This window comes from Miscanthus floridulus, unplaced genomic scaffold (genome assembly GCF_019320115.1).
Source record: "Miscanthus floridulus cultivar M001 unplaced genomic scaffold, ASM1932011v1 fs_605_7_8, whole genome shotgun sequence".
Lineage (NCBI taxonomy): Eukaryota > Viridiplantae > Streptophyta > Magnoliopsida > Poales > Poaceae > Miscanthus > Miscanthus floridulus.
In genome coordinates this window covers 8,920-34,300 of record NW_027097008.1, presented here as the reverse complement: position 1 = coordinate 34,300, position 25,381 = coordinate 8,920, and the positions used below count along the sequence as shown (strand labels likewise).

Sequence of the window (25,381 nt, the reverse complement as noted above, 5' to 3'; positions counted from 1 at the left end):
GTTGTGGCATGCATTGCCATGGCTTTCAAAAATCTCCAACAACACTCTACTATATGGCTACCATACAACTTCGAGTAAGTTCAACTCTATACTTAAAGCTTTGTTCGATATATTATTATTCGATGCAAAAGAGCTTATCTATTTCTATGATTAAATCCATGCAGCAACCACTGGATTTGTATAGCCATCGATGTCGGAAGAAGCATGGCATGGGTCTTTGATTCATTAGATAGGGACACGGTGACATACAAAGACTTCATATCAATTCTCAAGATGTATACATATCGACAATCCTCATTAGCTTATATGTTTGTATACATACTTGTAACGTTCACTTTTGGATACTAACAAGTTGTATTTGCTAAAATAATTTGAACAAGGGCATTTAGGTTCTATGTCACTAATCATCATGGAAGGCATGATCCAGCAAGGAAGGAAAAGCTAGCTATAAAAACACTATGTGCGGTAAGTGTAACTTACTTCATTACTCTGTTACATGGCTATCAAAAGCATTACTTAACATTTTCATATGCAAAACACATAGTGCCCCAAGCAGAGGCCTGGGAGTGTACATTGTGCATACTATATATGTTCTATGATGAGTAACACCGGTGCCTACAGGAGACACCCCTTAAGGGTAAGTTTGAACCTCTTCACCCATAGTATAAAAACTTCGTACATGGTATGAAATACTAAACCGAAACTTGTTCTCTTGTAGTGGAGAGAAGAGAAAGGAATGAAAAGAGACCCATACAAGGATGACCAACTCTTAGAGCTCGTCGGCGACCTTTGCAACTTCATATTGGACCAGATTGTACATGTCAGAGGCGCCTACCATGATCGAGAGTCTGAGTTAGGTACAAATCCTCAATACCAACACCTTCATGAGTCTGAAAGGCTACCTCTAGGACGTTGATAAGAATGTGAATGGAATTTGTATATTTAATGATGGATTGTATATATTCTTGTGAATTGGACTTGTAATTATAGTTTATAGAATACTCTTGTGCTTGTAGTCACGGTCATGGGGCATTCGGCAACGCGAACGCGGTTCAAAATGTTGGTCGCGGGGCGTTCGGCAACGCGAACGCGGTTCGGAACGTTGGTCGCGGGGCGTTCAACAACGTGATTTTGAATTGTAAATTTAAATTTTTTTTGCGGGAAAACGTACTGTAGGGGCGGTTCTACATTGAACCGCCCCTACAAATACCTGTTTGTAGGGGCAGCTGGTACTACAGCCGCCCCTACAAATCGATTTGTCGCGGTTCGGAACGTTGGTCGCGGGACGTTCAGCAACGTGATTTTGAATTGTAAATTTGAATTTTTTTGGAGGGAAAACGTACTATAGGTGCGGTTCTAGATTGAATGAACCGCCCTACAAATACCTGTTTGTAGGGGCCACTAGTACTATAGCCGCCCCTACAAATCGATTTGTAGGGGCGGCTGGTAATATGAGCCGCCCCTACAAATCGATTTGTAGGGGCGGCTGGTAATATGAGCCACCCCTATAAATCAATTTGTAGGGGCGGCTGGTAATACGAGTCGCCCCTATAAATCGATTTGTAGGGGCGGCCTGGGAACTGCCCCTACAAATGCATGATTTGTAGAGATGGTTCGGTAGGGGCGGCAGGCCAAACCGCCCCTACAAATGGTTACGAGCCGCCCCTAAAAATTGATTCTGTAGTAGTGATATACACCTTCCTTTAATATTCCACAAATATAAATCCAGTATATCCTTACGGTTCACCTTGGTGATGACACCATGTTGATGCCGTGTAGCTTTTATTTTCCTTCCAAAATATAATTCCAATATTCCTATAAATATCCCTTTAGACATCTAACTTGATCATATTCTTTCTATTCTCCTACATCCCGTGGTTGCCGTATCCTTCATGCCAGCCCTTGCATTGATATCCTGCCATAATTCCTTTTTGTGATTTAAATTTATTATTCCAAAATATTTAGTTTATTTAAAATGTCAATTTTATGATTTAAGATCCTAAAACTTCAAAATCTCATATAATTTCAGAAATAACTTTGTTTTTGTAGTTTTTACGCTCACGCGGTCATAGGATCACGCTGTTCGTGCTAGAATCGTTTATCTTCTTTTTGTAATTCATGGTGTACTATTTTTAGGTTTAATCATTATGCTTGTGCCAGATGTTGCGCTCTATAGAAGTGAAGCTACCCAAGCATGATCGAGAAGTAAAAGTAGGAAAAGTGAGCGGATAATTGAAGGCAAGTGTAACATGAGTTCCCTTGTCACCTAATAACCTTATCATCACTTTTCATATGCACGTGTATAATATGATGAACCCCTAAGGACACTATCTAGTACTTTTGATACCATGTATTCCTTGTTCACCTTGGGATCATGCATTTGGGTAGTTCTGCTTAGCTTGCACTCACCAAATATTATAATGTTAATCTCACTTAATGACTTATGGAATCAATGGTTAAAATGTTGCTTTTTAGCAACAACGATAGAAGGGGGCTAGAGCATGGGGGCTTTTTTGGGTGCTCTAGTCTGTCCTCCATAACGATCGAATCGTAAAGCGGCCACCCAGGATTTATAGTACAACCACGAGAACTAATGGGCTCTAGTCTTGGCTAAGTAACTAGATTTCTCTAGCTTGTTAGTGGTTACCAAAAGACGCAAGGGGGGGACTAGGTTGTAGTTTTGCTTCTTGCCAGTCAATATGTGTGTTGGGCTATGGTCAAGGTGTGCTAGTCTTGAAGGGGACCTCCATTCACCTAGACACTGAAACCTTGTGGCCACTAACTTGTTAGAGGGGTCTTTGGAAAGGCCTCATAGTTAACCCTGCCAACTTATCTTGGAAGTGAGTCAAGAGGATGGCCACCTCGGGCATATGGGTACTCATGACTCATGGGTAAAGATGTAGGACTCTAGAGAGTTATATAAAACTGATATATCAGCCATGCTCACGGACACGAGCAGCCTGGATTCCTTTCAAGATAGATGGTTGGATGGATGGTTTGGGATATGATTAATCTTGATGATAATTATTATAGTTTCACCTTAGGAGCTTAAGCATAACCTAGTAACTTAGGTTTAATAAATAAAATATGACCAACTAAAAATGCTTACCACAGTACAGCTGAGTCAAACCTTCTTGAGTCTTGCATAACCTCCTGGTATACTTGGTGAGCACGGTGAGCTGAGGCTTGTCGTTGTCACCAATGAAAATTCCAGATGGGTACTAGATGGTGGATCAAGTGAACAGTTTCTTGTAGAGTCCATGAGTACTAGGCGAGTGTTCCCCCAGTCAACTGTCCCTATAGAGTATGGAGCCCCGAAGAGAAGATTAAGAATAGTTTCTGCTATGCTTTTGTAATAGTTGTAAGTCTTGTTGTAACTATGTTTGATATATAATATTGTTCTTGATATTCTCCATATTTGTCGCTATGTGTTGTGTGGACATCCTAGGCACATATATAGTTAGCGCTTGGTATTCTTCGAAAAATTGGGTGCGACAATATTTGTAACACCCAGTTTTATAAATAAGACTGTGAAGTGAACATATGTGGGCCCAAGAAGTCCCAAACCACATATACATACAAATTGTAGAGATATCATAGCATGAACAACGTTTATAATTTTATTACATCACATGAAATGTCTTTCACATCATTGCCAATGGCATTATTACAGCGGATACATAGAAAAGCTACAAAAACTCCATCCCATGGGGACACCGATTGGTGGTACGCCCTCCTCAGTAGTCCTGGACGTCCATGGGAAACTCCTCATAGCCTTCACCATCTGGTACCCATCCAGGATTTTCATTGGTGACAACGACAAGCGTCAGCTCACCATGCTCAGCAAGTATAACTATTGGGGATGCAAGGCTCAAAAGGCTTGACACGGGTTAAAGCGGTCATCATTTTAGTTGATCATATTTTATTTAGCACCAGAGTTGCTAACTTAGTGAAAGAACCCATTCCCAAGTGAACAGTATTTATAAGCATCAATATTAAAGATATCTCCCATCCATCCACGTATCTGGCTATACAAAAAGGATCCAGGCCACTCATGTCCGTGAGCATGACTGATATATCAGTTTTTTCAAAACTCTTCAGAGTGTGTACACTTTGACCTTGAGTTGTGATTCCCATTTGCCCAGGGCCCATTGACCCCCTAACACTACCAAGGTGAGTAGGCAGGGTCTCACTACGAAGCCTTTCACTAATTAACATAACAAGTTAGTAGCCATGAGGTTTCAGCGTCTAGGCGAATGGAGGCCTCCTTCAAGACTGGCACACCTTGACCATAGCCCATCACACATCTTGACAGCCAAGAAGCCATTCTACAACCTAGTCCTCCTCTTGCACCTTTTGGTAACCACTAATGAGCTAGAGAAAACTAGTTATACAACTAAGATCTGAGCCATGTGATCCCTAAGGTTGTATGGACCTCCTGGGTGGCCGCTTTAAGTATGCATCCTTTCGGAGGGCAACTGGAGTATAAAAAGACCCATACCCTAGCCCCCTTTAAGTTACTAAAAAGTATATTTTATCCATTGTTCCATATAGCTATTAGACAAAATTACAGTTAAGCCTTTGTTGAGCATAGCAAAACTTATCTTTCTATTATGCAAAACCTCCCATAGGTAACAAGGAATATAGAACAAGTATTTCTAGGCATGTCCTGAGGGTGTATCAAATTTAGACACATGCATATGTATAAAGTGATTAAAGATTGCTGGGTAACAAGGAAACCATAGTCTATACTTGCCTTGCTCACAAGCTTGATCCTAGTACTACTCCTCAAACTCCTGTTCCTCGAACACCTTGCCCTCTATACACATAACCATCACCAAACAAGATATCCAGACAATCATCACATGCAAGAAAGATATATTTCTATTAGAACATTACATCATGCAATAAAAACATATAGACAAACACTTATAAAACTATTCTACTCATTTCTATGAACACATGAATGCGCAGATCACTCTAATCGGGCCTAAAATGAGAAAGTTATGAACAAAACCATTTTTAGGGACATTTTTGCAATTAAATATATTTTTCTAAGGGCCTATACACTAATTTTGAGGCCTAAAACGTGATTAAACTTAAAACAGAGGGTTTCTACACAAAACAGAGGCTCTAGACTAGTGCATTCAAAAACCAAAGAACACAGGGTCTAAACCGCTAAAAACAAGGCCTAAATCTAAGGGTTTTTGCACTAGCATGGACAGTGGATCGATTTTTCAAAACCACAGGGGCCTCAATGCAAAATGCATGGCCACTGCCGGGCAGACGCTGACACGATGCCATGCGGCGTGACTCGGTTGGGCAGGGCTGTGGGTGTGGCTATAGACCGCACTTACAGGCTTGGTCCTATGGTCCACCATGGACCAGCGGTGATCACCGTGGTGGCGCACCATGGGGACGGCTTGGGCTCGCCGGTGAGCAGCCGATATGGCGCTCTCGGCCTCAGCTTGCGAAGGGGAAGGCACCAATGAATCATGGGCACGACGGCAAACTCGGCCAAGGTATTGTAACATCCTAGATGTTAAAAAGCAACTAAAATTCTGATCATGAGCATCATCAAGCATAAGCATCAAGTTCATACCTAATGATTCATGAACTTTCCACCAAAATTGAGATGAAAACTAAGTTCCTCTGTCAGATACAATCTTCTTTGGGACTCCATGCAGGCATACAATCCTGTCCATATATAGTTCAACTTGCTTTGCCCCTAAGTATGTGGTTTTAATGGGTAGGAAGTGAGCTACCTTGGTTAATTGGTCCATAATTACCCATATTGAGTCATATCCCTTCTGGGTGCAGGGTAAACCTACTATGAAATCCATTCCCACTTCTTCTCTGGTATTTTCATAGGCTGAAGCAGTCCTATAGGTCTTCGATGTTCTACTTTGACTCTTTGGCACGTATCACATATAGCCACATACTCTGCCACATCTCTCTTTAACCCATACCACCAATATTTCTCTTTGAGATCAACGTACATCTTTATGCTTCCTAGATGAATAGAATATGCTGAGTTGTGAGCCTCGCTAAGGATCATATCTTTGATAGGCTTGGAATTAGGTACACAGATTCTCTTTCCATACCATACAGTCCCTTGGTCATCCATCCTAAAGCCAAGTGCCTTGCCGATTACTATATGTTCAGCGATATCTATGATGTCCTCATCTTCCAGCTGCCCCTTGCGGATTCCATGCTCTAAAGTGGGCTCAACTTCTAACTCCATGGTGTTTGCCACTATTGATAGATTCAGCCATGCAAAATCTTCACATAACCCCTTTGGAAGTAGGGACACATAAGCCATGTTAGCATGACTCCTTCGACTGAGAGCATCTGCCACCACATTTGCTATCCCAGGGCGATAATGTACCTCAAGATCATAATCTTTAATTAACTCTAGCCATCTACGTTGTCTCAAGTTCAAATCTGACTGAGTGAAAATGTATTTTAGACTTTTATGGTTAGTGCAGATTTCACACTTATGACCAATCAAGTAGTGCCTCCATATCTTCAAAGCGTGCACCACAGCTACCAATTCCAAGTCATGTGTTGTATAGTTCAACTCATGCTTCCTTAACTGCCTTGATGCATAAGCAACCACTCTACCTTCTTGCATGAGAACATAGCCTAAATCTTGTCTAGATGCATCGCAATATATTAAAAAAACTTTTAGAGATGTCTAGCAGAACTAGTACTGGCGCTGTGGTTAACCTCTTTTTCAACTCCTCAAAACTGGCCTAACATTTTTTTGACCACACAAATTTGGCATTCTTCTCAAGCAGAGCTATCATTGGTTTCGCAAGCTTTGAGAACCCCTCTATAAATCTTCGGTAGTATCCTGCCATACCCAAGAAACTCTGAATCTCACTCACATCTATAGGTGGATTCCAACTCAACACATCTTTAACTTTCTTTGGATATATAACCACTCCACCATTTGAGATAACATGCCCAAGGAAGGACACTTTTTTCAACCAAAACTCGCATTTGCTCAACTTGGCATAAAGCTGATGTTCTCTGAGTTTTTGTAGCACTAGCCTCAAGTGTTCTTCATGCTCTTCATCATTTTTGGAATATACTAGAATATCATCTATAAACACCACCACGAACTTATCAAGGTACTCCATAAAAACATGGTTCATCAAATACATAAAGTATGTTGGTGCATTTGTCAACCCAAAAGACATAACTGTAAATTCATAAAGTCTATATTGAGTTGTGAAAGCAGTCTTTGGAATGTCAGATGTGCGGATCCTCAGCTGGTGATACCCGGATCAAAGGTCAATCTTGGAAAATACACAAGCACCTCTCAACTGATCGAACAAGTCATCAATTCTTGGCAGCGGATACTTATTCTTAATAGTCGCCTCATTGAGCGATCTGTAATCTATGCACATTCTCTGCGAGCCATCCTTCTACTCAACAAACAAGACAGGTGCTCCCCAAGGTGAGGAACTAAGGCGTATATAACCCTTGTCTTGTAACTCTCTTATCTATTTCTTAAGTTTTTCTAACTCATTTACCCCCATTCTATAAGGCCTTTTTGCTATTGGTGCCGTGCCAGGCAAAAGTTCTATTATAAATTTAACTTCTCATTCAGGTGACATACCTAGCAAATCATCGGGGAATACATCTGGAAACTAATTCACTATTGGAATATCAATAACGGCTGCACCCTTCATCTGATTAACTTGGCTAACCCCCAAAATTGGTGTCCTTGCCTTATACTCAATTCTTTCCCCATCTCAGTTTTTAGAAGTATGGTTCTAGTTGCACATTGAATCACAGCCTCATGTACTATCAACCAGTTCATCGCGAAAATTACATCCATTCGGGATGTGTTCAAGACCATAAGGTCAGCTATGAACTCTACCCCCTTATATTAAGCTTGACTCTAGGACAAAGTAGGGTTGCTCTCATTTCTCCTCCAGGCGAACTAACAAGCATGGTGTTTTTCAAAGTGTGCATGAGCATAGTATGATTCTTCACAAAATGTGCAGATATAAAGGAATGTGATGCGCCTGAATCAAACAAGACTGAGGTAGAATGAGAGTTGACTAGAAACATACCGATCACCATGTCTGGTGCATCCTGAGCCGACTCTGAGGTCACATGGTTCACCTTTCCTCTGACATAGTTCTGTTGTCCTTGCTTGTTTGGAGTGTGAGCATTCATCATCTGGTTGCTTGTCTGCCCCTAAGGACCTTGAGCCTCTCTCTTAGGATAGCTGTAAGAAAGGTGTCCTGCCTCACCACATACAAAACACTTGTTGTTGTTTGCTGCATTGGGGGTGTTGGGGATGTTATTCTTCATCGGGGCATTGCCCACTTGAATCTGGCGGTGAACTTGAGCATGATACTGACCTTGCTGTTGCCGCTGCGGTGTCCTCTGCTAGAACTAAGTGCGATTGACCACATTGGGCTGTCCCTGATACCTCTATTGGTTGCTTTGGCCCTGAGACAAATGAGGTCGGCTGCTACTGCCAAGCTGTTGATTCTAGAACTTCCGCTTCTTTACCTCCATATCACGCCTCTTGCTCTCGATATAACAAGAGCTTTATCAACAAGTTGCTGATAGTTAGCGAAACAGTGGGAAAGCAATTGATACTGCAGCCCTTCATTCAAGCCCTCCATGAAGAGTTCCTGCTTGTCTTGATCCTCTTGAACATCATTTGGTGCATAGCAAGAGAGTTGAGTAAACTTGTCTCTATATTCACTCACTAACATGCCTCTTTGCTTCAATGCAAGAAACTCCTTCCTCTTGAGTCTCATGAGCCCTGCTGGCACATGGTGTGAGCGGAAATTTTCTCTAAATACTTGCCAAGTAATTTGGTTGGCATTTGGCTAACCATTCCGGAATGATTCCCAACAATCAAGAGCTGCCCCTTGAAGCTGTCCCAAAGCATATAGCACCTTCTCACGATCGTCACATTGCGCTATTTCAAGCTGTCGCTCCACAGCATGAAGCCAATCATTGGCCTGAAGTGGGTTAGGAGAGTTGTTGAAGTTAGGTGGACGGCCCTTCAAAAACTCGTCCCGCTTCTCCCAGACTTGATGAAGCTGCTGTGTAGGATTGTTCTGATTATTTTGCATGTTCTGTGCGATCTGCTGCATGAGCTGTGTCTGCATCATAAGGAGTTGCTCAACTGATACAGGCGGTGGTGGAGGTGGTGGGTTCGCTCCACCTGAGGCGGTCCTCCTGGTGTCAACCATCTGTAACATATATACCACATGAGCTTTACATATCCATGGTCCATATGATGCTTGAGAAGGTTCAGCATGTTAACAAATAGATGGTGCATGGCAAAAGACAAAAGTAAGATAAACAATCTGAAATTTTCTGGCAAGGTGCACAAACAGCAGTGCAGTAAATTGGTCATATATCCCGGTCGAATTATCATGTGATTGCATACCTTACTTTTCTGAAAAGTTAGCGAAAATCTCTACAACTTTTATATAGAACACTTTCCCAGATTTGGCTCCCAAAAAGGACTAAAACTGATCACAAACAGAACTGTTTCAGAACCCTGAGAGCGCAGTTACATCCAATTGAAACAGCCATATCTCCCAAACTGTTGTAGGTATTAACGTGGTTCCAGTTGCATATGACACATACCGAAGTCTATTTTTATCCATATAATTTTCATGACACTTGGATATACAGATTTAGAGAGAATACAGAGAATGGCAGGTTGCTCAGAAAAAGACAGGACTGAGAAACAAGATATAGAACCCCAACTATTTATTCATTAACCTTATGCCTTAACATTAAGAGTGCTAGATGGATGTGGACAAGCCCCACAACTCATCTCAATCATGCAAATATACAAATCATACATTAAGCATCATGACAAGCATGTAGGCACATTATTAAGACTCTTGTTCACACAGACTCGATACTGACTCGACTGACTCAACTGACTCAACACGATCATGGTAGAGAGCTCGGCGATTCATGTAGCGGTTTAGTGGGGAACGTGGTGAATTGCCGAGGTATCCAGGACATGCACATCGGTGGACAGTGGTGGTTATGATGACCGATTGCATGGTTATAACATAAACAATTAGAGATGGATTTTGTAGGGTTCCTAGGTACTGTATGGAGCATGTTGTGGCAAAACGGCATGATATTTCAACCATCGGATAGCCGGGGAACGACATTGCAAGATGGCACTATGCGGCTGTAGGCATGGCAGGAGCAAGGACACGGTGATGCTTATATCTTCGTTGTTGTGGTTCATATGACTAAGCCAACTTGCAGAGATGTGTGTAAGTATATAATACACATTGTGGTCGAAGGGCTTGACCACCAGAGCGGCGAATCATCGGGAACACACATGCCAACCAGCATCAGCGCAACTGCGGGGTAGCAAGGACAGTGAGCACGGAACATATATCTTTCATATATGATCCTATAGCCATGAAACTTTGCAGAGGCATGTGCAACTATATATATGATAATCTACCCAAAGGATGCATCCTGGGGTTCACTGGATCAATGGGAATGTAGTAGGCACTTCGGTCTCGATATCTCGGCAATCGGGGGTTGCATTGCCGAACTGACTCGTGGGGTCATGTGCAGGGATGTCATGAACATGTAGGTTCAAGGGCTTGATGATTTGGACAGTGGATTAGCGGGGAACGCCAAAACCACTCAGAGCTGCAATCTGACAAGACAGCAGGAACAGCGGACAGGGAGATGACGATATCTCTGGTTTCTCAACTCCTATGGCAAAACCAACTTATAGAGGCGTGTTCAAGGATGTTAAATACAATTTTACCGAAGGGTTTGATGATTGGAGTCACGAAACTGTGAGGAACGCCGATTCCATCAACAGCAGCAAAACTGACCGCGAGGACAGCAACACATACAACGGGTAAACTTTGCCAGGGATCAACCATACATCATCTAAGGTACTTCATATGCAGAGAAGAACATGAAAACAAGATGGGAGAGATGATGGAGTATTCTCACCAAGGGGAAGGATGTGGTGGAGCGAGGAGATGCATCGACGACGGCCGGTGACAATGATGTGGTATGATGGGGCATCCTTCTCGCTTTGCGGTTGATCGGGGCAGCCATGGGGGAGGAGGGGGAGCTGTTATAACACCCCAGGTGTAAGTCACAAGTTAAGAAGAAAATTTGGACTCAAGTAGGGATGTCAAATGATGATCATGAACTTGGTTCACAACATTGGAATATTATCATGAAGTTTGGAACCAAGAAGTCACATGAAATGATAAGTTGTAACCTTTCTTAAATTGCTTCATGGGGTAAATGGAAAGTTGTGATGTCAACCAAACCTTGTCACCTTGCCCAAATAACTCTAATTGAACTCTACAACAAAAGTCATGAAAGGTTCATGTTGAGCAAATGTCAAGAAAATGCCTCAATCGGTCAAAAACCCTAATTCCATGGATTATCATCATACCGCTTTGACCAAGGTTAAATAACAGTTTGGAAACAAGTTATGAAGTTTGACCTTTATGCAAAGTCGAAGTCTAAGTTGAGTGCTACAAACTTTTTTCCTGGACCAAGAGCCAAACCAATTTGGAAGCAAGTCAAATAGGTGCTCGAATAACAAATCTACGGCTGTTTTCAGACATGGAAATATTCTAAGTCCGGGATTAGCAGCAATTCGGTTGGCACGTTGTGTTCTCATGTTTTCGTTAAGTAACTTGAGTTGATCCAAAAAAACAAAAGTTGGACTTAAGCCCATGGAGAAGAGCTCGGAGAAATTTAGCTTGAGTTTGACTTCGTTTTGATCATCAAGTTTGAGTTTCATTAATCTCTGTTAACACGCCGGCACTGTCTTGTTAAGACTTAATTAGCTGCTAACCCAAAACTCTAATGGCTACTTACCCTTAATGAAAGCTAGAGAGGACTCAGAGAGCAACAACTTTGTTTCATGCACCAGGATCCAAATCTAAGCCGTATATGCTATTTTTGGAACCCGAAGCCAGGCACACCGACGCCCACCACCTGTTCGACGGAATGCCTCCGTCGCAACCATGCATGGCGCACGCCATCACCATTGCTGCCGCATGTCCCTGTGCCTCGATGCCGATGGGGAGAGTCTAGGCGTGTTCCCCTCCACTTACGCTCACCCTCCGCTCTCTCTCTCTCTCTCTCTCGCTCTTGACTCCCTCTCCCCTGCTCTCTAGAGCTCGCAAGCGCTAGGCGCGGCCACGTCCACCATGGATGGCCGTGGAGCTCCCTGCCGCCACCACATCTCCTACCTCTAGCCATCCTCGCATCCCCACCTAGTACCTGCACAGCTCTACGACCTCCTCCCAGCCCCTACACCCAAGACCACAGCCGTCAAGCACATGAGCACCGCCACCGTCGGAGCGCCCTCCGTCGGGATCACCTGCATGCGTGGCTAGGCCGCATTGAGCCACCGTGGTATGAACTGCGCCCGTGCTAGGGCACACCATGTCCCCACACCGCCATCGCTAGCCAGCCCTAACCCATCACCGGCCTCCATCCCATGCTCTGCTCTATGCTCAAGGATGAAGAAAGGAAGAAAAAGAATTAGAAACTCTTATAAGGGTTCCTATTGCAAAAGGGCTAGAGAGCTAGTTTTTTTGGATCTGGGCTTGGTTGATTAGTAAAAAGGGCAGGGTTCCAGATGCAAAAGTGTTTTTCCTTTTCTTTTCTTATATGCATATAATTAGCTAAAACTTTGTAGATACATAGTAAATCGTAGAAAAATCATAAAATAGCAAATGAAGATGTTTGGAATCCTTGTGAATAGAAGGCTTTAGTAGAAGGCTTTTGCTATGGTATTGCATCTATGTTAATTACGGTTTCCTATGAATAAATTAATATCTAAAGTTGCGGTGCTCCAATTGCAGTGAAAATTTTATGGTGGGCTACTGATGTCGTGTGTTTACTATGGTAAAAATTTCAGGTTCATTGGATGTAATATGACTGAGTTATTGATTTAACTTGCTTAGTGCTAGATAAATGGTTTTAAATGATTTATAATTAAAATAAAGATGGGAAAATGGAAAATGTTGTTCCATTACCTTGGTATGATGTTGTCATGGTGTCTTGATACATAATATGGCTATGTGTTTGTAGAAAATAGTGTGTTTTAGATTTATCTTGCTCTCACATGTTTAATTGTGATTAAAACTTGATTTTCTTGCCATAATTAAATTATACCATTTGAGCATGTCATATTCTAATAGTAGCTATGTTTTGTTATTATCTTCCATCCATAAAAAATTCAGGTCCAAACTAGGTGTTTGACACATCACTTAAAAATTAATATATAGGTTTATATAATTATAAAGGATGAATGAAAGCTTAGGGGCAAATAAACATAGGAATATTCCCGTGATGCTTTTGTTGCATGTTGGTATGAGCTAAATGTGGTGTGGTCATATTCATAATGGTGGGAGGTGTGTAAATAGCTTATGAGTATGCTCTCTTTAAATAAAACTAACAATGCATACTTTGTTTGCGTGATGAACACCACCATGTGAACCCTATTTATATAAGAATGTATTAGGGTACTTTCCCTATTTACCATGACTAATTTTGAGTAACTACTTTAATGGTAGTGGTGAGCTAAGTGTTTGAGTTAAGCATATGTGACCTTGTTAGTAGAATCAAGTGATGAATCACTTTGCGTGTGTGCTGAAAATGGCTGCATGTACAGTTTCTATGGTGGTGATATTTTCATGATGCAAATGATGTTTTCTGTGAATGTGGTGAATACCAAAGTTGTATATAATTTCCTTGTCTTGCTTGTCCTAACATTTCATGATTTTACGCCTGCTGGTTCAGAAGTTATAGATTTTAGAAGTTTGCTATCAAGTTTTGCATGTAAAAGGGAGGGAGGTGCCCCCCTCACAAGACACAACAAGAGCAAGAAGAGTAAAGCAAAGCTACATTCCTACCTAGTCTTTATCTAGAATTAGAATAGGGAGTGAGACAGGGAAGAGTTGGAGAAGTACCGGAGTTGTCGGCTACCTCCACTTGTGTACTCAGTGCCCCTTGTACACTTAGCGGAAGGAGTGACGGAGTTACCGGCTCCTCTACACTTGTACCTCTATGATCCAAATACTACTTCGAGTATAAGGTTCGTGTTTATCTTTGGTATTGAGTTCTCAAGAAAGTTATCTTTGATTACTATGTTCCTGCGGGTTCATCGTTATCCTTGTGATGAATACTCTAGTCAATAGCCCTTTGCAACGCTAGAGTAGTAGTCAATAGCATAGACCTGGTGTCTAGGCTAGAGGCTACCTTCACTTGTCTCATTCCCCAGGTTGAGGGATAGGTAGCAGGTGGTGACTACCCTATCTATCACTTGTAATCCCCCATGTTCGGGTTACCTAGAGCTGCAAGCCAGAGGTACTTGTGAAAGGTCCTAATGGCTAGAGGGGGGGTGAATAGCCTAATAAAAATTTCTACAACAACACTTAACCAAATGGTTAGACAATTATGAGGCGAAGCAAGTGTTGCGCTAGCCTACTCAAAAATGCAAGCCACCTACCACAATTCTAGTTTAGATAGTGCCAATTCACACAAGAGCAATGACACTACCCTATGTTAGTGTGCTCTCAAAGGCTAACTAAAGAGCCACACCAACCAAGCATGCAAGCTCTCACAACTAGCTACACTAAAGAGTTTGTCAACTAGTTTGCGGTAAAGTAAAGAGAGTGATCAAGAGGGTTATACCGCCGTGTAGATGAATGAACCAATCAATCACAAAGATGAATAACAATGATGACCAATCACCTCGGAATCAATGATGAACACAATGATTTTTACCGAGGTTCACTTGCTTGCCGGCAAGCTAGTCCTCGTTGTGGCGATTCACTCACTTGGAGGTTCACGTGCTAATTGACTTCACATGCCAAACCCTCAATAGGGTGCCGCACAACCAACACAAGATGAGGATCACACAAGCCACGAGCAATCCACTAGAGTACCTTTTGGTGCTCCGCCGGGGAAAGGTCAAGAACCCCTCACAATCACCACGATCGGAGCCGGAGACAATCACCACCCTCCACTCAACAATCCTCGCTGCTACAAGCCATCTAGGTGGCGGCAACCACCAAGAGTAACAAGCGAAATCCGCAGCGAAACATGAACACCAAGTGCATCTAGATGCAATCACTCAAGCAATGCACTTGGATCACTCCCAATCTCACTAAGATGATGAATCAATGATGGAAATGAGTGGGAGGACTTTTGCTAAGCTCACAAGGTTGCTATGTCAATGAAAATGTGCAAGAGAGTGAGCTTGAGCTGGCCATGGGGCTTAAAGAGAAGCCCCCACGAAATAGAGCCGTTGTACCCCTTCACTGCACTAAACACGGGCCGACCGGACGCTGGACCTCAGCGTCCGGTCGTGCGATGTGCGCCACGTGTCATCGGCTTCAAACACTATTCGTCAGATTTCAATGGCTACGAAGCTGACCGGACGCTCCGACAAAACTGACCGGACGTAGAAGCCTCAACGTCCGGTCATTTCTAGTAAGCTCCCCGAGACGTATTTCTTCGATCGGATGTGTCCGGTGCAATACCCTCGGTACTGTGCAGATCTGTCAGTTTGACCGAACGCAGAAACCAGCGTCCGGTGCATCTCAGGTCCAGCGTCCGGTCAGTTGACCGACGCCAGCGTCATCGCGATCAACTCGTTTTCACTTCTAACTTCTTCACCCTTGCTCCAATGTGCCAACCACAAGAATTTGCATCCGGTGCAATAGAAAATAGACATTCCATTTTCCCAAAAGCGCCGAATCCCGCCGACCCAAACCCATCTCAACCCTGCAAACACCACCTCCTTTGTAGATGTGCCAACACCACCAAGTGTATCACCTTGTGCACAAGTGTTAGCATATTTTCACAAACATTTTCAAGGGTGTTAGCACTCCACTAGATCCTAAATGCATATGCAATGAGTTAGAGCATCTAGTGGCACTTTGATAACCACATTCCGATACGAGTTTCACCCCTCTTAATAGTACAGCTATCAAACCTAAATGTGATCACACTCTCTAAGTGTCTTGATCACCAAAACAAAATAGCTCCTACAAAATATACCTTTGCCTTGAGCTTTTTGTTTTTCTCTTTCTTCTTTCCAAGTCAAAGCACTTGATCATCACCATGCCATCATCATCATCATGCTATGATCTTCATTTGCTTCACCACTTGGAGTGTGCTACCTATCTCATGATCACTTGATAAACTAGGTTATCACTTAGGGTTTCATCAATTCACCAAAACCAAACTAGAGCTTTCAATCTCCCCCTTTTTGGTAATTGATGACAACCCTTAAACAAAGATATGAATTGAAATTCAATTGAATCCATGTTGCTTGCCCAAGCATATTTACCATGTGTAAAAGGATATGGACAAGTTTCATGAACCCCAAATGGTAGCAATTGCTCCCCCTACATATGTGCTAAGAGTTTGGATTGAAGCTTGCACATATGCTTAGATGGGAAATATAGGAGTCAATGTCTACCAAATGATGCTAAGGTATAAAAGATGGACCTTTGAAGCTGTGATACCAATCGGAGTGCACCAATATATCATCCTTAGCACCATTGTTAGCTTAATACCACTTGGAAACATACTTTAGAAAGATACCACTTGTAAAGACTCACTTGGAAATGAAAGTTATCTAGTGATTTCATTTCATCATTCAATCTTACAACTAGCATATATCACACAAGCATGGATATTTTGAATTTTAGAACTTGTGCCATGCAAGCAAACATATGAAATGCACATTCAAATGCATCATCCAAGTTCATGAGCTTGCTCCCCCTACTTATGTGCTCAAAATTTTAGTTGATCTCTTCCCTTTGTCATATCTCTCCCCCTATGTCATATATCAAGATATCCTTTGTCATATCTCTCCCCCTTTGTCATATATCAAGATATCTTTATGTTTTTCTCCCCCTTTTTCACTATTTTTACTACTATCTTTGTTTCTCTCCCCCTTTGTCATCAATGACCACAAAGGTGCTAAATATAGATAGTATTACTTGTAGGGTCGAGATTATCAATGTCAATCAATGGGGTGAGGATTATTTTCCCAAATTTGGTCCAATCTAGATCATTTGCCAAAGATATTTAACTCGGTTTGATCCAAGGACAAGCTTCTTCACACCTCCAAATAAGGGTTATCTTGTACCATGTTAAGTTAAAACACTTAGAGCTCATATTCTAGATTAAACACTAGGTTTACAAGCCCATAAACATGTCATATGTTATCACTAGATCATGTCAAGCATAGAAGCAATAGTGATACCATATAAACATCAAATTCATTTGATTTTCATGAATGAGCCTAATAAAATAGAACCACTTGAAAGGTCCTAATAAGATTGAAAATATGACTAGATGCACTAAACATGTCCTTAGCAAGGATGTATGCCATGCCAATCAACTTTTTACCTTGGATTGCTCGAAGGAGAGGCATGTCATATAAGTGGGGGTGCATCAATACATATTTGAGAAATCCAATATGTTCAACTCATTCCTTAGCTTGCAAAACCTTTTCTCATCCAATGGCTTGGTGAATATGTCGGCAAGTTGATCTTCGGTGCCTACACTCTCAATACAAATGTCCCCTTTTTGTTGGTGATCTCTTATGAAATGGTGGCGGACATCAATGTGCTTTGTTCTTGCATGTTGAACCAGATTGTTGGTTAACTTGATTGCACTCTCATTGTCACATAGCAATGGCACTTTCTTGAACTTGATTCCAAAATCACTCAAAGTGGCCTTCATCCAAAGTATTTGTGCACAACAACTACCGGCAGATATGTATTCGGCTTCGGTGGTTGATAATGCAACACTATTTTGCTTCTTTGATGACCATGAAACAAGTGATCTTACCAACAATTGACATGTGCCTAAGGTGCTCTTCCTTTCAACCTTGCATCCCGCATAATCCGAGTCGGAGTAACCAACTAGCTCAAACTTAACTCCTTTGGGATACCACAAACCAACATTTGGTGTATGCTTCAAGTACCTCAATATTCTCTTTGTAGCCTTCAAATGACTTTCTCTTGGTGAGGCTTGAAATCTTGCACACATGCATACACTAAACATGACATCCGGCCTTGATGCGGTCACATAAAGTAGGCTTCCAATCATAGACCGATACAACTTTTGATCCACCATGTTTCCACTTGCATCACTATCCAAGTTGCCATTGGTTCCCATTGGTGTGCTAATGTCTTTTCTATCAATCATGCAAAACTTCTTGATCATGTCCTTGATGTACTTGCCTTGACTCACAAATGTACCATTCTTTAATTGCTTGATTTGAAGACCAAGGAAGTAACTCAATTCTCCAATCATGGACATTTCAAACTCATTAGCCATCATCTTTCCAAACTCATCACAAAATTCTTGATTGGTTGATCCAAATATGATATCATCAACATAGATTTGCAAAACAAATAGATCTTTTCCAATCTTCTTGATGAATAGAGTGGTGTCAACTTTCCCCATTGTGAACCCTTTAGAGAGGAGGAAGTCCCTCAATCTCTCATACCATGCTCTAGGTGCTTGCTTCAAGCCATACAATGCCTTCTTCAACTTGTACACATGGTTGGGCTTCTTATCATCTTCAAAACCGGGAGGTTGCTCAACATATACTTCTTCATTGATATAACCATTGAGAAATGCACTCTTAACATCCATTTGATAGAGCTTGATGTTGTGGGCACAAGCATAAGCTAGCAAGATTCTAATTGCTTCCAATCTAGCAACCGGGGCATATGTTTCTCCAAAGTCAAGACCTTCAACTTGAGTATAGCCTTGTGCTACTAATCTTGCTTTGTTCCTTACTACTATCCCATCTTGATCTTGCTTGTTTCTAAAGACCCATTTGGTTCCAATTACATTGTGTCCCTTTGGTCTTTCTACTAATTCCCATACTTGATTTCTTGTGAAATTGTTCAATTCTTCATGCATAGCATTTACCCAATCAACATCCTTCAATGCTTCATCTATCTTCTTTGGTTCAATGGATGACACAAATGAGAAGTGTTCACAAAATGATGCCAATCTTGATCTTGTTTGTACACCTCTTGAAATATCTCCAATGATTGTGTCCAAAGGATGATCTCTTGCAATACTTGTTGGTTGGAGCAATGGAACTTGATTGCTTGCACTTGCTAGATCATTTGGTTGAGATGATGTACTAGCCACTTGATCTTGATCAATGTCATGAGAGTCACTTGCACTAGCTTGATTTGTATCATCTTGCACATTTGAGTTGGAGAGCACTTTGCACTTGATCATCTTCATCATCATTCACTTGCCTAGGCCTCAATTCACCAATATCCATGTTCTTCATGGCATTTGAAAGTTGAATGCCTCTAACATCTTCCAAGTTCTCATTCTCTTCTTGTGAACCCTTGGTTTCATCAAATTCAACATCATGAACTTCCTCAAGAGTATCATTATCTAAATTCCAAACTCTATATGCTTTGCTTGTAGTGGAATAACCAAGTAGGAATCCTTCATCACATTTCTTATCAAACTTGCCCAATCTTGTGCCTTTCTTCAAGATATAGCATTTGCAACCAAAGACCCAAAAATATGCAATGTTGGGCTTTCTACCATTCAAGAGCTCATATGGTGTCTTCTCTTTCAATCGGTGACAATAGAGGCGGTTGCTACAATAGCAAGCCGTGTTGATAGCTTTGGCCCAAAAAGATTGACTCACATTGTACTCACTAAGCATAGACCTTGCCATATCAATGAGTGTTCTATTTTTTCTCTCAAGAAGGCCATTTGATTGAGGTGTGTACTTGGCCGAGAATTGATGTCTAATTCCAAATTCATCACACAACTCATCAATTCTAGTGTTTTTGAACTCACTACCGTTGTCACTTCTAACTCTCTTGATGGTTGTTTCAAACTCATTGTGAATGCCCTTGACAAATGATTTGAATGTTGCAAACACATCACTTTTGTCCACTAGAAAGAATACCCATGTGTATCTAGTGTAGTCATCTACTATCACAAATCCATATTTATTTCCACCGATACTAGTGTATTGTGTTGGCCCAAACAAATCCATGTGCAATAACTCAAATGCTTTGCTAGTGCTCATCATGCTTTTCTTAGGATGGGTATTTCCAACTTGTTTGCCGGCTTGACAAGAGCTACAAAGCTTATCCTTTTCAAACACAACATCTTTCAAGCCTTTAACTAAGTCATGCTTAATCAATCTATTCAATTGTTTCATTCCAACATGACCAAGCCTTCTATGCCATAACCAACCCATGCTAGACTTAGTGAACAAGCATGTGGACAATCTAGCTTCACTAGCATTGAAATCAACCAAGTATAGATTCTCATATCTAAAGCCTTTGAAGATCAAGTTAGAGCCATATACACTAATGATCTCTACATCATCTACCCCAAATATGCATTTGAATCCAAGATCACACAATTGAGCCACGGATAGCAAATTGAAGTTCAAGCTCTCTACTAGCAATACATTGGATATGCTCAAGTCATTGGATATTGTAATCTTACCAAGCCCTTTGACCTTGCCTTTGCCATTGTCACCAAATGTGATACTATCATAACCATCATTGCCATTGGTGTTGATTGAGTTGAACATTCTTGCATCTCCAGTCATATGTTGAGTGCACCCACTATCAAGAACCCAATGCCTTCCTCTAGCTTTGTAATTGACCTACAAAAGAAGATCAATTTTTTTGGGTACCCAAACTTGCTTGGGTCCTTGAAGGTTAGTAACCAAGCTCTTTGGCACCCAAATGGCTTTCTTCTTTGAGCCCATCCATGGTTTGCCAATGAACTTAGCCTTCACACCATTTGTACCCTTAACAAGCATATAGGAAGAATTAAACTTAATAAAGGATACATTAGCATTTTTGCTTTTGTTGGTGCATTCATGCTCTCTATGACCAACTTGCTTGCAACTAGTGCAAAATCGACCATTGTTCTTCACAAAACTTGTCTTGTGAGGAGCAAAGGCCGCTTTGCCTTTCTTGGGGGTATAGCCCAATCCCTCTTTGTAGAGAGAAGCTCTTTGGCTACCCAAGGCCATAAGCAAGCGGTCCTCACCACCATAAGCCTTGGCCAAGGTGTGAGTGAGCTTAGTTACCTCCTTCTTGAGGTTCTCATTCTCAACCACTAGTGAGGTATCACAAGTGAGACCATCACTACTAGAAGAGGTGGAAGTGGAAGTGCTACAAGAAGGGTTAGTAGGAGTAACAATGATAGGCATAGATAGTGATGTATCAATTAGATCACAAGTTAAACCTACATTACAAGTTTCGACATGCTTCTTTTTATTTTGCTCATCGAGTATAGAGGAATGAGCCTTTTCAAGCTTTTTGTGAGCCTTGCAAAGCTTCTCATGGGCATCCTCTTGCCTCTCATGAGATGCATTAAGCTCATCAAATGCTTGCTTAAGGGCTTTTAGTTCCTTTCGCAAGCTTTTGCATTCCCTTCTTGAGATGTCAAAGTGTTCTCTAGCATCTTCTAGCATGTCAATTAATTCATCTTTAGTAGGTTCATCATCATCATTATCACTATCACTATCATGTTCATTTTCACTTCCATCATCACAAGTTTGTACCTTAGTGGCCTTAGCCATGAAGCATGATGGAGAGTCGAAGAGAGAAGGCTTCTCATTGATTGCTATACTTGCAAGAACCTTCTTCTTGGTGGTCTTGTGATCATCACTATCATCATCATCATCATCACTTGAGGAAGCATCACTATCCCAAGTGACCACATATGATCCACCCTTCTTTTTCTTGAAGAATGTCTTGCCCTTCTTCTCCTTCATTTCTTTCTTGTCCTTCTTCTTGTTCTTCTTGTCATCATCATTGTCACTATTATATGGGCATTGAGCAAGATGATCTTTGCTTCCACACTTGAAGCATCTTCTTGACTCATCTTTGTTTTTGGATGAAGACTTCTTTCTTCTTGCACGGTAGCCTTTCTTCACCATGAACTTGCTAAACCTCTTGACAAAGAGAGCCATCTTCTCATCATCACTATCATCCCATGAATCATCATCCTCACTTGATGTTTCTTGCTTTGCTTTGCCCTTGGATGATGTGGCTTTGAATGCCACACTCTTCTTCTTGTCGTGGGTCGGGTGATCAAGAGTGTTTGGGCTCTAGCTCAGGGCCACCTGATCACCTGGCATGAAACACCCTTTTGGGGGCTTCGATAGCAGACCCCGATCCTCTTGGGATGGCCTTCTTGGGCCGACCTTTTACAACCATAGGTTGGGGCATGGGGAGCGCACCATGCTTGGGTGGGGGACCCTCATTGGGTCCATCGCTCAACGGCTCCTGACCCAACTCGGGGGAGTTGGTTGGTTCTTTGGGGGTGCGCTGCCCGAGCGCCCCTCCATTGGGGGGTCGAGTTGCTCCATCTAGAGTCGGCGTAGCCTCTGAGGTCATCGTGGGGCCCCCTTATCAGTGGGAGTGGTAGCTTCTATGCATGTCTCATCCGCTAATGCTTTGTGCAAGCTGTTTGATGGCTTCTGGGCCGTCGTGCCTAACAAAGGAGTTAAGACATGCGCTTCCACACCATCCTACTTCGTCTGGGAGATGGAACGTTGGGCTACGTGGAGTAGATCTAGTGGAGGAGCCATGGCACTTGGTGCGCATGGATCTAGGCTATTGATGGTGGCTGGTGGGCCCGATGGGAGTCAGATCCCCTCATGTCCTGCGAGAAGGGATGCATAGAGTGGGCGACATGCTTGGTGGAAAGTGGAGTGGGACTTAACTTGTTGTTAATGCCCTCCTCACTCTGCCTTTACCGCATGGCCACCATCACACAGTCGCTCTAAGGTGTGTTGTTGAGATTGAAGGGACACCTGGCCGGTACCCCGAGACCTCTTTAGCCATCGATGGTTGATCGGAGGGCCCAAAGCTGCTCTTGGAGCATCGACTGGGGCTATAAAGAGGGGCCTAGGGACGTGGCACCTTCTATCCCTCCCCTGGCTCCTTCTCTTCTTCCTCTTAGATCCAACTCCTGGCGGCCATGGCAACGACAAAGTGCAACGCTTCCCTCCAAGTGAGCTTGGCTCCATCGAGCGATCGCTCCCACGATGGTGGAAGGATTCTAGTTAAGGAGCCACCACAACTACATGAGGTGGTGGGAGTTGATCCATGGTGCTGCGTGGGCAGCCGGCTCAGAGGCAACCGCTTATGGAGGGGCGGTCAGTCTGGCCTCCCCTGTGCATGATGGACTCCGCGGATTCCGCCTCATGTAGCGCGGGCTGCTTCTGGCCTTCACCGGATTTGGCCAATAGCAAGGCAATTTTGGGTTCACATGCCTTCCTAGGGCACTCAACCTAGGAGCCCTGTGGTGTGGGTAGTGCAGGGGTGATCAAGGTGAGGCCTCACCGACCATCCTTTCGCTAGGCCCCCGGTGCTCGCACTTCAAGAAGTTATGGGGAGGTCGGGCTCCCTAGGCCTATCAGGCTGACCCTCGCGTCAGGCATCCCCACTCCCCTCCAAGGAGGAGAGGAGATCATCTGAGGGGCAGCGCCCCAACCCTATGCTGGGCAAAAGCAGTTTTTGCCGCTGTATATTGTAATCGGGTCATTCCCAATTAATGAAATGAAATTACTTTCGTTTGTAATCTCACTACTCCCAAGTCTTGCTCGGAGACTTAGGTCCCTCATTTAGATGGGCTGTTACGATGATGGCCTCGATGGCCAAGATCGCCATGCCCGTGCTTGTAATATGTAAGTCCATGAGAACCCTAGGTTTACAGTCGTTCTATGCCCCGGTCATGTCCCCCTAAGAGGAGATCCTCAACTTCTCGGCCAAGCCACTCGTATAGTTCCCAAGCCCATCTATTGGTGCTCGGGGGTCATTGCCTTCCTCAGTGGGTCACCACGAGTGGCTCTAGGTAGGTACTCGGACATCGCGTGATGGTCGGTCGGCTTTGCTTCTAAGCATCTGGCTAAGGCCTCTAGTGCCCGACCATCGGTGTCCCTCACACTTTAGGTGCCTCGGGTGGCCTTGAAGCCCCTTGGACTGGCCTTAGAACCCTTAGTGATGCCCCTTCTGAGTTGTCCTATGCCAACATTTGGCTAGGAGGCATGATCTGATGAAGGATTAGGAGATAGAGATAGCTGTAAATGGATGCAATGAACACAAGAGAAGGGATAGGGGACATAGCTGGTAACACAGTGGCCGGGGCTGTTCCGTTAGCGCCTTGCCGACCTCTCTCCCACTTCTCCTGCTTTGTCCGTCTAGTTCTTGCCTCGCTCGGGGACCTTTTGGTGTAGTTCTCCTTCATAGAGGGCAATAGGTGATTAGTTTAGTCAAGCTTTGGGCACAACCAAGCATCTGCTAGAGTAGCTCGAGACAAAGGAGACAGTGGCAAAAAATGAGTAGAGTAAGAAGGTCGGGAGGACAGGACTTATCTTGGTCTTTGTCATTGGAGAGGTGGGCTAGCAAAGGACATTGGCAGATAGGTACTAGCTTGAGAGATAGTGCTTCTAGGTGGATGGCTCAGTGATAGCCTTCCCTCATGGGGAAAGGTTAGAACACACCTCGATCAGGTTGACCCCTTCTTGGATGCCTCACCGATACTCAGTCGGTCGAGCACCATTGCTGCCTTGGCTGCTCCTTCTGCCAATGCCCTTCCTGCATTGTGGTCAGGGCCATCAGGAACATAGGGGGCAACGAGTGTGGCCGCTTGGGCGACGCAGTCCTGCTCGCAATAGTAGGCTTGCTCAAAGCTACCCTTGACAGTGATGACCCCCTTTGGGCCAAGCATCTTGAGCTTCAGGTAGCTATAGTTGGGAATAGTCATGAACTTAGCGAAGCATGGCCAGCCTAGAAGGGTGTGGTAGATGCTGGGGAAGTTGACCAACTCAAAGGTGAGTGGCTCCTTGTGGAAGTTGTTTGGCTGGCTGTAGGTGATGTTGAGCTAGATGCACCCGAGGGGCATGACCTCCTTCCCTGGGATGATCCCGTAGAATGGTGCCTTGCTGGGGCTCAGGCTACTTCGCGGGATGCCTATCATGTCGAGGGTGCTGGCGTAGAGTATGTTGAGGCCACGGCCCCCATCCATCAGCACATTGGTGAGGCGCATGGTACCCACGATTAGGCTAACCATGAGCGGGTAGCACCTTGGGTGTGGAACATGAACAGGGTGATCCTCCTGGTCGAAGGTGATGGCCGTCTAGAACCATCGGAGCCACATTGGGGCAGTGAGGGTGTGGACAACATTCACCTCCTACTTGGTGATGCGGCGCTACCAGCGGGATTTGTATGCCTAGGAGCCCCCAAAGATCATGAGGCAATGGTTAGCCTCAGGAAACTCAGCTTCGTCCTCCAGGGCACCCGTCCATTGGCTTGCT

At 43.3% G+C, this 25,381-nt stretch overlaps 1 protein-coding gene across 1 annotated transcript; it reads right to left on the bottom strand.

The window, feature by feature from the left end:
• Positions 1 to 24,573: 24,573 nt before the first annotated feature.
• LOC136532405 (uncharacterized) lies at positions 24,574 to 25,113 on the bottom strand. Its single transcript, XM_066525008.1, has 2 exons — positions 24,959 to 25,113; positions 24,574 to 24,811 (listed from the first exon to the last, which is right to left on the bottom strand). Exons 1-2 carry the CDS (start codon positions 25,111 to 25,113, stop codon positions 24,574 to 24,576), a joined length of 393 nt encoding a protein of 130 aa, XP_066381105.1.
• Positions 25,114 to 25,381: the final 268 nt, after the last annotated feature.

Coding starts and splice junctions, on each gene's coding strand:
- LOC136532405 (XM_066525008.1), bottom strand. CDS start 25,113: ATGCGCCTCACCAATGTGCTGATGGATGGGGGCCGTGGCCTCAACATA. Junction 24,812..24,958: donor AAGGAGGTCATGCCCCTCGG/GTGCATCTAGCT, acceptor TCCCAACTATAG/CTACCTGAAGCTCAAGATGC.